At 45.9% G+C, this 12,681-nt stretch overlaps 1 protein-coding gene across 1 annotated transcript in view; it reads right to left on the reverse strand.

The window, feature by feature from the left end:
• The window catches only part of BDP1 (B double prime 1, subunit of RNA polymerase III transcription initiation factor IIIB), a 72,404-nt gene that overhangs the window by 9,747 nt on the left and 49,976 nt on the right, over nucleotides 1–12,681 (reverse strand). The window contains exons 27-34 of the mRNA XM_040979078.1: nucleotides 12,077–12,113; nucleotides 9,974–10,066; nucleotides 8,816–9,044; nucleotides 7,098–7,252; nucleotides 5,250–5,400; nucleotides 4,821–4,992; nucleotides 1,394–1,460; nucleotides 769–949 (exon numbers count right to left, since the gene is read on the reverse strand). Coding sequence (XP_040835012.1) covers nucleotides 769–949; nucleotides 1,394–1,460; nucleotides 4,821–4,992; nucleotides 5,250–5,400; nucleotides 7,098–7,252; nucleotides 8,816–9,044; nucleotides 9,974–10,066; nucleotides 12,077–12,113 — 1,085 coding nt within the window. The remainder of the gene's footprint in view (nucleotides 1–768; nucleotides 950–1,393; nucleotides 1,461–4,820; nucleotides 4,993–5,249; nucleotides 5,401–7,097; nucleotides 7,253–8,815; nucleotides 9,045–9,973; nucleotides 10,067–12,076; nucleotides 12,114–12,681) is intronic.

The raw sequence follows: 12,681 nt of genomic DNA on the forward strand, positions 1-12,681 counted from the left end.
TTCAAATTTCCTAATTCATATATACACGGCCATAGTCGTAGAGCACATTCACAAATGCTGGTTATAAAGTTTCATTCCTATTGAAAGGCTCACAGCCTATTCCATAAGACTGAGTTAAATCTGAGGCACACAGTGTTGTCCATGCCTGTAAAATTAAATAAACCTAAAATGTCTCATCCTGAGGTGAAGGGCTTCAATTTCTAGGGTTACCTGATAGATAGTTAAGTATCATAGGCAATGGTGGTTAAAATGTGTAACACATCTACAACAAGGAATTAAGACACAAGCGTCAGGAATGTCCAAGAACATCTATTTCAATTTTGTATGCTTAAATATGCTTAACACACAGACATTTATTTCTCCGAAGTATCATTTTATGATCCAGACTACTCACATTTTAGACTTCAAGATACCTTAAAATAACACACAAGTTTGATATCCCAGGTATTATGCCTCAAATAAATGGTATCCTTTAAAAACATTGGAAGCAGTTGTCTCACCCACTTCCCCCATTCCTCAACGCTCCTCCCCATCAATCATGGTCCACATGGACATGCACTCCTCTCAACTATGTAAATATCATCAAAAATAAAATGACTTTACTATTAACAGGTATAAAACCACCTACATTGCATTTCCTTTGTTTTTATACAATTACTAATTATGATAACAGAATAATGACAAATAATATTAGTTAGCACCTTGTTCCACTGCCACTGTTCTGCTCACACAGACCCTTTCTGCCACCCAGAACAAGTCACTCATTACCTCCCGTCAGCCCTTTCTTCAGAGCTCGCTGACTTGACCAAGATGGGTGCTGGCAGCAAGGAGGCTGGCACTGATTGGGCAGTGGTGTCAGTAAATTCTGCGGCTGCGCTGGTTGGGATTTCCACCAGAGTCAGAATGAATGCCTGCTCGTCTTCTTGACGGATGTCAGCAGCCATCAAGCCTAGCGGAGTTACAAAGTTAACAACGTTATGCTGAGTCATGGAATAACACAAATCATTCATCTCTAAAAAATAATTTTATGACAACCTATCACCAAAACTAAAAAAACCACATCACATATTCACACCCCTTACAAAGTGGTTTCACAAAAAATAATGATGGTGGGTGAGTTAGTGTGCCACTTCACAAGTTAAGTCACCACCTGAGCGGCATTGCACATCAGAGTGACGGCTCACCTCCGGGCTTTTCTGCCTTTGATCCAGCTCCTGCTATTGCGCTGGGAAAGGCAGCATACAATGGCTCAAGTCCCTGGGCCCCTGCCATCCATACGGGACCCCCAAATGGAATTTAAGCCTGCCGTCAACTTAAAAATGCTGTTCTGCATTTCTGCCTAGTTAGATGAGGTGGTAAGTCACACCAGCAGGCACCCTGACACGCATCATACCTGTTAAATCTTGAGAGCTGATGACATTCCCCTGGTGGACTTCTGCAACATTAGCTGGTGTACACTGCTATAAAAATGCAAATGAAGGATGAGGTTAGCCAGATCTTACTTTCACAAAGTTTCCTGGACAATTTGACACAGCAAAGGAATTCTTCCAATTCCAACAGCTGGGCCCAGCGCTATAGCATAATGGTTAAGGTCCTCTCCTTGAACATGCTGGGATCCCATATGGGCGCCGGTTCTAATCCCGGCAGCTCCACTTCCCATCCAGTTCCCTGCCTGTGGCCTGGGAAGGCAGTCAAGGACGGCCCAAAGCCTTGGGACCCTGTACCCACGTGGGAGACCCAGAAGAGGCTCCTGGCTTCAGATCGGCATAGCATCGGCTGTTGCACTCACTTGGGGAGTGAATCATCAGACCAAACATCTTCCTCTCTGTCTCTCCTCCTCTCTTTATATTATATGTCTAACTTTACAATAAAAATAAATAAATCTTAAAAAAACAAAGTGCTATGGTGTGGCGGGTCAGGATTACACCTACAGCATGGCATCTGGCACAGGCACTGGTTTGAGTCCTGCTGCTGCACTTCCGATCTAGCTCTCTGCTTATGATCTGGGAAAACAACAGAGGGCAGTCCAAGTCCTCAGGTCTCTACACACAGATGGGAGGCACAGAAGCTTCTAGTTTCTGGCTTTGGACCAGCCACATCTGGCTGCTGCGGCCAAATGGGGGGTGAACGCTGCATGAAAGATCTCTCCAACTATGCATTTCAAATAATAAATAAATAAATTCTGAGAAACTCATACTGGGGGCCCGGCGGCATGGCCTCACGGCTAAAGTCCTCGCCTTAGAAGCGCTCAGATCCCATATGGGCGCTGGTTCTAATCCTGGCAGCCCCGCTTCCCATCCAGCTCCCTGCTTGTGGCCTGGGAAAGCAGTCGAGGACGACCCAATGCTTTGGGACCCTGCACCCGTGCGGGAAATCTGGAAGAGGTTCCTGGCTCCTGGCTTCGGATTGGCGCAGTACCGTTGTGCTCACTTGGGGAGTGAATCATCGGATGGAAGATCTTCCTCTCTGTCTCTCCTCCTCTCTGTATATCTGACTTTGTAATGAAAATAAAATAAATCTTAAAAAAAAAAAAAAGAAGAAGAAACCCATACTGGAAATCTCTAAGACAACAACTGAAATGTGAGTGAAAACGTTAGATCACATCACATTCATAAATCGACTGTGAGCAACACTGAGTGGCAACAAAAGCATCGCATCTCTGCAAGGAGAGGCCCCTCCCTGAGAGGGCGTACTGGGGTGAATGCTTCTCCTTGCAGCTTCCTTTCAGAGATCTAGAGATCTAGAGATGGAGAATAAGGCAGTGGGAAAGCTAGCAAAGCCAAGCGTTCACAGCGAATGAATTCAAGCGAAGGCATCGGAGAGTTCTTCTCTCACACTGCCAAGTGCCGGCAGCGCAGGACAGTGCAGCTGCCGGGCAGCATGTGCAAAGGAGGGCCCGGGCCTCGCAGTGGCCTCAGGCCCTGACGCCAGCCTCGTGCTCATGTGCATCCTGGTGCCCCGCTCACCCACCTGGGAGACCTCAGCTGAGAGCCCTGAGCATCACCTCCGGCACCGGGGAGGGGACCAGGCGATGGGAGCGCCGGCCGAAGGGCTCACGCTCTCTCTCCAGTGAATCAGCAGATGAGGTACTTCACAGCAAAAAATAAACGTTAGCTGAGAGTTGAGGGTTTTATAACTTTGGATACCCTGAAACTCCCGAGAGGCTTTAAAAGCAATTTTATGATCTGTTGACAATCATTTCTTTTCTTTTTATTTCCTTTTTTTTTTTTAACTTTATCACTAAGCATTTCCTTCCTACTTCTTCTTTAAGATCAAGGCTTTTCTTGCCTGGGGGATTAGAAAAAAAAAAAAACTAATGCCTAAAGCCCATGCCCAGATGTCCAATTAACTGGACTCAGTTGAGGATGACTCCATAGAGTCTGACACAAATTTTTATCACAATACCTATCAAACTTCATGTAACCACGAGCCTGCTCATCCGCTTCCAAAACACCCGTAACCTTGGTACCTGAGCAGGTATACACGTCCCAGTAACAGCTCAACGAACACCTGTGCAGTGGGTGAACTGGGACTCCAGGTATGGGCAACAAGTTCATTCTTGATGTATAAAACACAGGCTTTTCCTTTCCAAGTTTGTAACAGGGTATTAGCTCTTTTTATCTGTAAGGCCTCAACACTGGCAACATGCACCATTAAAATTCTACCTCAGTCACTCTAGCAAAGTTAAAGAGAAGGGGTCAGTGCTGTGGCACAGCAGCTTAAACCACTGCTTCCCACATCAACATTGTATTTCAGGGATTTTTTTTTTCAGACTGTGTTTATTTGGCACCTGGTGTGGTAACCTAGTGGCTAAAGGATACCATTGGAATGCCCATTCATGTCCCAGATGCTCCACTTCCCATCCACATCCTTGCTTTGGCCTGGGATAGCAGTAGAGGATGGCCCAAAGCCTTGGGACCCTGCACCCACGTGGGAGACCTGGAGGAGGCTCCTGGTTTCAGACTGGCTCAGCTCAGGCTATTGTGGCTACTTGGGGTGTGAATCAGCAGATGGAAGCCCTTTCTCTCCATCTCTCCTTCACTCTGCAAATCTGCCTTTCCAATAAAAATAAATAAATCTGGTTTGTTTGTTTTTATTGCAAAGGCAGTTTTACAAAAAGAGAATGAGAAACAGAAATAAAGATCTTCCATCCCAGCTGAGCCGATGTGAAGCCAGGAGCCAGGAGCTTCTTCCAGGTTTCCCATGAGGGTGCAGGTTCCCAGGATTTGGGCCATCCTCGACTGCTTTTCCAGGCCAAAGCAAAGTTGCAGATGGGAAGTGCAGCAGCCGGGACATCAACGAATGTCTGTATGGTATCCTGCCAGATGCAAGGCAAGGATTTAGCCACTAGGGTATCGTACCAGGACCCTCAGGGGATGTTAAGAATCCAAGCCACTCCACTTCCCATCCAGCCAACTGCTAACGTGCCTGGGAAGCCAGTGGATGATGGCTCAAGTCTATGGGTCCCTACCACCCATGGACGAGACCAGGATGGAGGTCCACCCTCCAGGCTTCAACCTGGTGCAAACCCAGGTGTTGCAGTCATTTGGGCGGAAGGTATATAGGCTGGAGGAACTCTACATCTCCTCTCTATTGCTCTTCCTTTCAAATACGTAATCTTTAAAACACACAAAGAAAGAAAACAGAACCACACTGGTAGAATTTGGAGGCAGAGAATAGCACTATGCAAATTCCAGAGACTGGAGGGGCAGTGGAACTATGCATGCATTGCTTACACCGTAGTGTATGCCAATTAAACTTGAGCTTTGTGAAATGAGGTAAAGACACCCCCACACCCCAGTTCTAGCTGACATCATCACCTGTGGCACTTGAAGGGTGAGCACACCACCTCCTGCAGACTCCTGCCTCAGGAGCCCCTCACCAGAGATCTGGCTGAGAGCGAGCATGGGCACAGCTGGCTCCAAGGAGGAAACGAGTGGAGCAACAGGTGGCACCAGCACCACTTCTGAACCTTCCTCTTCCTCTGCATTTCTGAAAGAGAGCTGTATTAAGTTATCTGGAATGGGGCAACATAAACCAGAGAATTTCTTTTGAGCTAAGCACATTAAAGATCATCTAATTCAATAGCTTTGCAAACAGTTTGAATGTGCTTAATGCAACAAATGCCTTTTACCATCAGATTCCTACATTTACATCTTCTGTCTAGAGCATATAAGCCATATATACAGAACATAATATATAAAGCATATACACAGAACCCCAAACCCAGAATCCCGGCCCTCCTTTACCTTTCAGCTACGTGTGCTTCCTGGGCAACACCCGTCTCACTGCCAGCGCAGGCGCATTCCACCCTGCTCTGCTGCTCACGCCCTGCTACTGTCACTGGTCCAAGGCTTCTAGCTTCCACCTCTGCTGTTTTGGAAGCACTTTCTTCTGTTTCTTTAACATAAAACACATGTAAGATATATATCAAAGTGTTACTGCTAATCTCCTAAATCTCTGTTAACTCAAAACCCATCTTAGTCACACAGCAGGAGGCTGAACCTGGTCAATGGGATTTTCCAACAGTAAAGGATGCTAATGAGCTCTGCGTTACCCATATTCCACTCCTGGCTGCCACAGCAGCAGTGCCCCCCGTTACAGCAACAGCACTGTAACGAGAAGGACATACACAAATGAGCATTCTAAGTGGGTACAAGGTCTTGCCAGCCCCTCTTAGGGCAAAACCCAGGAGGAACCCAGAAGTGTCACAAAGAGGAACGCTAATTTTTATTTTAAAAAGGTTCTGTGAGCTGACACACTCAGAGTTCCTGGATGTTGCAACCTAACTGCACATGCTCACTGCACCACAGGCATTGCAGAAGAGAGGAAATTCCAGAAACAGAAAACTCCTGAACAGGGACGTGAGGTTAGCTCTCCAGGCAGCGTGGAGCTGGCACTGCCTTTCAAACCCTTAATACCACCCAAGGGTGCTGAGTCCTGGAACAGGGAAGTGGAAGCGTGGGAATCCAGAGCCATGCACTCAGCTCAGAAACAATGACGTCATTAAAAACCAAGAGTGCTATGTGATCACATGGCAAATACCTCCCCAATCTATTTGGCTTTAAGAACAGAAGGTGTTAATACCTAAAAAGTTGTTATAGCTCAATAAAAAGGCAGTCCAATTTGAAAACAAGCACACACCTGAACAAACATTTCTCTAAAGATACAGAAGCAAGCACATGAAGATATTCAACACTGTCAACCAGAGGGGAACGCAATCAGAAGGCGTAACGAACCAACACTTCACACCAAGACAGCTACAACCACACAGACAGATGGTGACGAGTGTCTGAAGGGAGGCAGGGAAAGGGATGCTTACAAAGACAGTTGGGTGAAAATATAAAGTAGTGCACTCCCTGTTGGAAGCAATCTGGCAGTTCCTCAAAAGGCTAACCACAGAATAATACAGGATTTTGTACACACACATACACATGCTCTCCCACTTAGAACACTTCCAGGGCAGGCAGGGAAGCCGAGTTCACGGATGCATGGATCCAAGCCCAGCTGTGCTGCCAGCTCCAGCTTCCTGCTGATATACCCCAGGGAGGGAGCAGGAGGGGACCCCAGAAACTGAGTCCCCAACACCTAGGAGGGAGACCCAGACTGAGTTACTGAATCGCAGCGTTGGCTTGGGTCAGCCGTGCTGATGTGGGCACTTGGAGAATGGACCAAGGAGTTCAAGATTTCTGTCTCTAGTTCTCGAAGTCTCAGATCAGTAAGCACATTTTGAGTTTTTAAAAGTCTGTTTCTTAGCTGTTTGCCAATCAAAGTGAGAGTAAAAAGCTGAGAGACATTCCATGTCTTTCAGGCAGTGGCTGTATTTTTTGCTATGTTTTGTGTATGTGCCTAAGGGATGTGTTTATGCACACACTCACACACAGGAAAGACTGATCAAATTACACAAAAATGGTTCTCATTACTGAAACCAGATAGCACATTTATGATATTTATTTCTTATGTAATTTTACTTTTCTCTATGTTAAGCATAATGTTAAAGATAGATCATTTTTAAATCTGAGTACTAAAGTGAATAGTTAATGTCACTTCTGGTGTCAAAGTCACACTGTAATTTGCAGTAGAGCAATAAAACTTACCAATCTGAGACTCTGTTACTACCTCTTGGGTTACACACAAACTGGCATCTTCCTTAAGCAACCTGTTGGTCCGTGAAGCTTGCTTAAGATTGGGTTTCGGCCTGGCAAATCTGCTTCTCATTCTCAAATTACTGGTCATTTTAGATACTGCACTCCTAGATACAAAGAAAGAGGCAGAGAAAGTAACCAACCTTGCAGGACCTCTCTGTCTAGTACTTACACCATAACTGTCACCTGTCAGCATTTATACTGCCTACACCTGTTCATTATTTTTTTTTTAAGATTTATTCATTTTTATTGGAAAGTCAGATATACAGAGAGGAGGAGAGACAGAGAGGAAGATCTTCCATCCACTGTTTCACTCCCCAAGTGAGCGCAATGGCCAGTGCTGCGCCGATCTGGAGCCAGGAGCCAGGAACTTCCTCCAGGTCTCCCACACGGGTGCAGGGTCCCAAGGCTTTGGGCCGTCATCCACTGCTTTCCCAGGCCACAAGCAGGGAGCTGGATGGAAAGTGGAGCCGCCAGGATTAAAACCAGCGCCCATATGGGATCCCGGGGCGTTCAAGGTGAGAACTTTAGCTGCTAGATCATCACACTGGACCCACAAGTTCAGTTCTTAATGCTCAAAGTATAAAGTAGTCATTTTACTAGAGGTCCTGAAAAGACCATCTGGACCAAGTCTAAGAAACAAACACTACATTTACTTTAACTTCACTGAAACTCCAAAGACATAAGAAACAACTCAGGCCTCTGCTGAACCTCTGGCCTGCAGGACATACAAGGTCGACAAAAATCGGTCTGTCAACTGCATAAAGGCCTTCAGATTCAATAAATCTACACCAGGCTAAGTTTTCTTTTTTTTAAGTTGATAACATTTTTTTAAATCTTTTTTTATTTTGTGAAAGGCAAACTTAAAGGCAAAAGCGAGAAAGATCTTCCACCTGCTATTTTACACCCAAGTTGCTGCAATGGCCAGCACTTGGCCAGACAAAGACCAGGAACCCAGAGGCTCCTCTAGGTATCAGACATGCTGCAGGGACGCAAACACTTAGGCCATCTTCTACTGCTTTTCTGAAGCCATTAAGTAGAACAAACTGGTCTCAAAATGCCCAAATGGGATGCTGGTGTTACAGACAGCAACTTGCCCCCGTAGGTCGCAATGCCAGCCCTGATAAATACATCTTAAGGAAAAAGTTATTTCAAAGGCAGAGTCAGAGATAGAAAGGGAGCTTCCACCCTCTGGTTCCTGCTCCAAAGCCAGCCGTGCTAGGGCCAGGCAGCAGCTAGGAGCCTGGAACATCTTTACGGTCTGCCACCTGGGTTCAGAACCAAACTCTTGAACCATTCCTATTGCTCTCCCAGGCCCATTAGCAGGAAGCTGGTTCAGAAGTGAGGCAGCTGGGACTGGAACCTGAGGCGTCACAGGGAACACCTTAACAGACCCCCAGGTGATAAGTTTGCATGGCCCAAGAACATGTTATAAATATCCAAATGACCCTTGGCAAAAAAAAAGATTCCCCACTCCCGCAATACATGCTGCTACAATTTTATAGGTGAACCATTAAACCATTAAAATAAAAACCAATCAATTCTTTCTTAAAAGGGTAAGAAGCCACCATTACCTATCTTATATTTATAAAATAAGAATTATTCAAAGCTATTCAGTGAAATGATGATGGCTTTTTAACTGCATGTACTAATTAGATATTAAAATAAACCTGGTTGGTGTGGCAGTTCCCTTGACTTTTTCCACTAGACCAACTTCTTCTCTCGTACTTTGCTCCTCCAACACAATCTTGTTTTCTTCAAGCGATTCAAGAGCTGTACTGGTGACAGGTGAAGCAAGACCCCGACACTCAGCAACGACTCCGACATTGACATCATCTGGACTAAAGGGAGCATGGCTCTTATCCTCCAAATGAGCATCAGCAAGCACACACACACCTACTGAAAGAAAAGTCAAAAAGGAAGGAGAATTAAACTGATTCACTATCAACAGGTGTCCAAACAACACTTCTAACACTAATTGTAAATTTCTATAAAGTTTGCACTTTTTGGCTCCACATTTGAATTTATGATCTTATATGTATCTCATGACCTTTTTGAAGCTTAATTCTTACAGTCTGGAAGCTCAAGACTATTATATCATTCAACTGAGTCCTTCTGTTTCTTTCAGGAAGAGTAACTCCAGATGGATTTCAAGACTGTGCTTATTAATGATTTTCTAAAAACCTGTATTTTATGTTCTAGAGATGCGTCATGGCCTCTACCATAATCTTCTGCATCTGAGAAAGAAGTGCTAAATGTACAGATTATGAACCAGAGGCTTTCCCGGTAAATACATGGTTAGGAAAGAAAAGACTAACAGTCAAAATGAAGCGCAGGCCAGCCATTACCAGTCAAAACTGTTATTAAAAAAAAAAACAGAATTACCATGACTTTCCATTTCACGTAATTAAAGATCCCAAGAAGCAAAGGCCACAGCTTCTGGGTTTAGCCCACTATTTAAAAGCCCGACTGGCCTATCTCTTGGCTTGATCCAACAACCTTGCTGACTGTGACTGGCCTTCTAGATTGGCTCCTGAGGAAGACAACCCCAGCAACAAGAGTTACAGAGTTAAAGTACTCACTAAGCTTGGCCAACCAACAGAAGCACAGCATCCACTGCTACTGCATCATCCATCTCAAGATGGCTGCCACTACACCTTAAGGAGCTGAGTAAAACACTGGATGGATCAATATGTGGATGCCATCTTTTCTGGAAAAAGTCAAGTCTTGTTTGCCACTTCAACAGCGAAAGGCTTGTAACTCACTCACTATGGGTCTAATTTCTAAAGAGTCAGATTTTTCAGGTAGGAATTAGGTTTCCCTCTTACCATCCCCCTGTTCGGCACCGATCTCCGATTGCAGCACTAGATCTCCCATTGTAAGCAAAGCTATGGCAGCTTCAGCACTTCCGTCATTGGTAGCTAGTGAGGAAACACGAGAACATGAAGACAGAACCGTCACCCAGGAAATGTTTACTAAAAAAAGATTGTTTAATTCAGGTGTTTTTCTTCTAGTAACAGTTTCTAAAATCTTCCATACCATCATTTCTGTTCCATTACTTCCTTATTAGGGCAGTGAACTGCTCAGGTTGTATACAAGTAAAGAAATCATACAATGTTGGCATTAAATTCAAAGTAAACACTCTCATCTTGGTACATCCAGAGGGAATGCTGAACCAACCTTTGTTTATTAAACATCTGACTTTGAAACAGGCATCTAGCACAGTGGCTGAGCCATAACCTGGGATGGCCACATCCTGTTCTGGAATGCCTGGGTTACAGAACCAGCTCCACTGCAAACTCCAGCTTCCTGCTAACGCACACACTGGTAGGCAGCGGTGATGACCCAAGTATCTAGGTTCCTGCCACTCACTCAGAGATCCAGACCGGACCCCAGTCTCAGTCTCACTGTTGCGGGCAGGAGGAAAGTAAGCCAGTGGATTGGTGACCTCTCTCTTTACATTCTTCCAAATAAATTTAAATTAAAACAAAAAAACCCTATCTTTGAACTTGCCTTCTAAATTTACAGTCTAAAAATCAAAGTTTCTCTCAGCTGTAGGCAACTGCCTAGGTGGCATTCTACCCTGGCAAGTGTTACACTGCTGTGACAAAAGCAGCCAACAGCTGGCAGGCACACCGGGCTTGGCTACTGCCAAATCCGTGTTAACTATACCAGTGTGCCAACACAATTGCCTATTCTATTTTTTTTTAAAGATATGTGGAGAAAGCAGGGGATGCCAGGCTGGGTGCTGCCCCAGACCCATGCCACAAGCTGTAACACAGTAGAAAGGCTGCAGATTGCACACGACTAGGGGTCTGGGGACATGCTGGAGTGGGGTTACTGAAGGCACGTTTGACAGGGGAGGAGTGACTTCTGGGGGCTTCCACATACCAGGCCACTAAACTCAGAGATACATTGAGAGAGCACAGACTAGGTAGTTTAGAGGGGGAAATTGGTGGGCATGTTTGGGTCAAGCCAGGACACCAGCCAACATGGGAGACCTGGGCTGAGCTAAATGACATCACCCGCCATCTGCTGAAACATGTAAAGGCTGGGGCTAGGGGCATGCCTGGCTGAGCTGGGCAGTAGTACCCACCTGCAGATCTCAAAGCAGAGGGTGGCCCACATCAGCCTGGGCCACAGCATCCATCAGAACATGAAAGAACCAGATCTGGGGACAGATTCTATAGGGGACTTATGGGCTCAGCTCTGTGGACTGCATGAGAACTAGGGGTGGTAACAGGCCAAGCCAGGCCAGGCTGTAGCACCCGCTGGAACATACAAAGGACAGGACCAAGGGCAGACCACACCAAGCAGGACCACCGAACCCACCTGAAAGCAGGAGATCTGGGTCTGGGGAAAGGCCATGAGGGGAACTTGGGAACTCCATTGCTAGGCTGCAGCGTCCCCTGTTGAGTGAGGCAGCCAGGGCTGGGGGCAGGCCAGGCTGGGATGGGCCCCAACACCTACCAGTTCAAGTGAGTGCCAGGACCTTGAAACATTCTTCCCCACACTGGGTCTCTAAGGCATCATGAAATGACCATTCCCATCCCCAGATACTGATGCGACTGACAGCAAGGAGCAACCCCCTCTTCTTCCCTCCGAACCTCCCCACCCTTATACAAACAGGAGAAAAACAAAGGGAAATAAAGGAAGAACTGAACCATGTGTCCCAACCACCTACTTCTAGATCTCAACCCTTCCCTACCATAATCTAAGGCCCACATTGGCCGTGCATCCCTCTCAACAAAGTCAACAACATTAAAAATAAACTTAAACTTAAAACATCAGAGTTTTTAACAGACACTGTACTAACAACAGGAATCATTTTGTCCAATTTTTCAGTAAATTGATTCACTTACTATCACCATCACTAGATCACTGTGCTAGATTTAAAAAGGAGTTTTAGGAGTTTACTTGTTAACAATTACCTGGCTCATCTTGGGTATGTACACTGCTGGTCACTTCCTATGAGAGGAAAAGATAAGCATCATGTTAAGCCTCTTCCCAAATACGTTTTGCATCTTAAAGAGCACTGCCCTTGGGAGACCTGCAGCCTGTGCTGGAGCTACTCCAATCCCAATTTAGGACCCTGCTCATTGCCTGTGAGAGCAGCTGATGTCGGGCCCTGCTACCCAAAGAGGAAGCCCAGGTGAAGTGTCTGGCTCCTGACTCTGACCCGGCCTGGCCTGGCCCCAGCTGTTGAAGGCATCTGGAGAGTGAACCAGCAAACAGAAAGTCTATCAGTCTCTCCGTGTTTCAAATAGAGGAAAATAAACAGACACCTTTTTAAAAAGCACTGTATTTGGAGCTGGCGTTGTGATGCAGTGCCCATAACGCCTACCTGCAACACCAGCACTCCGTAAGGCACCAGTCCAACTCCCTGCTAACATTCCTGCAAAGCAAGAGCAAGAGGGCCCAAGTGCTTGGCCCCTGTGCCCACCGACATGGAAGAGCTGCAAGAAGCTCCTGGCTAGCCCGACCTTGATCACTGCGACTAACTGGGGAGCAGATCAGTAATGGAGGATTTTGCCCT

This window comes from Ochotona curzoniae, unplaced genomic scaffold (assembly GCF_017591425.1).
Source record: "Ochotona curzoniae isolate NIBS_2020 unplaced genomic scaffold, NIBS_Ocur_1.0 contig_293, whole genome shotgun sequence".
NCBI classification, from domain to species: Eukaryota; Metazoa; Chordata; class Mammalia; order Lagomorpha; family Ochotonidae; genus Ochotona; species Ochotona curzoniae.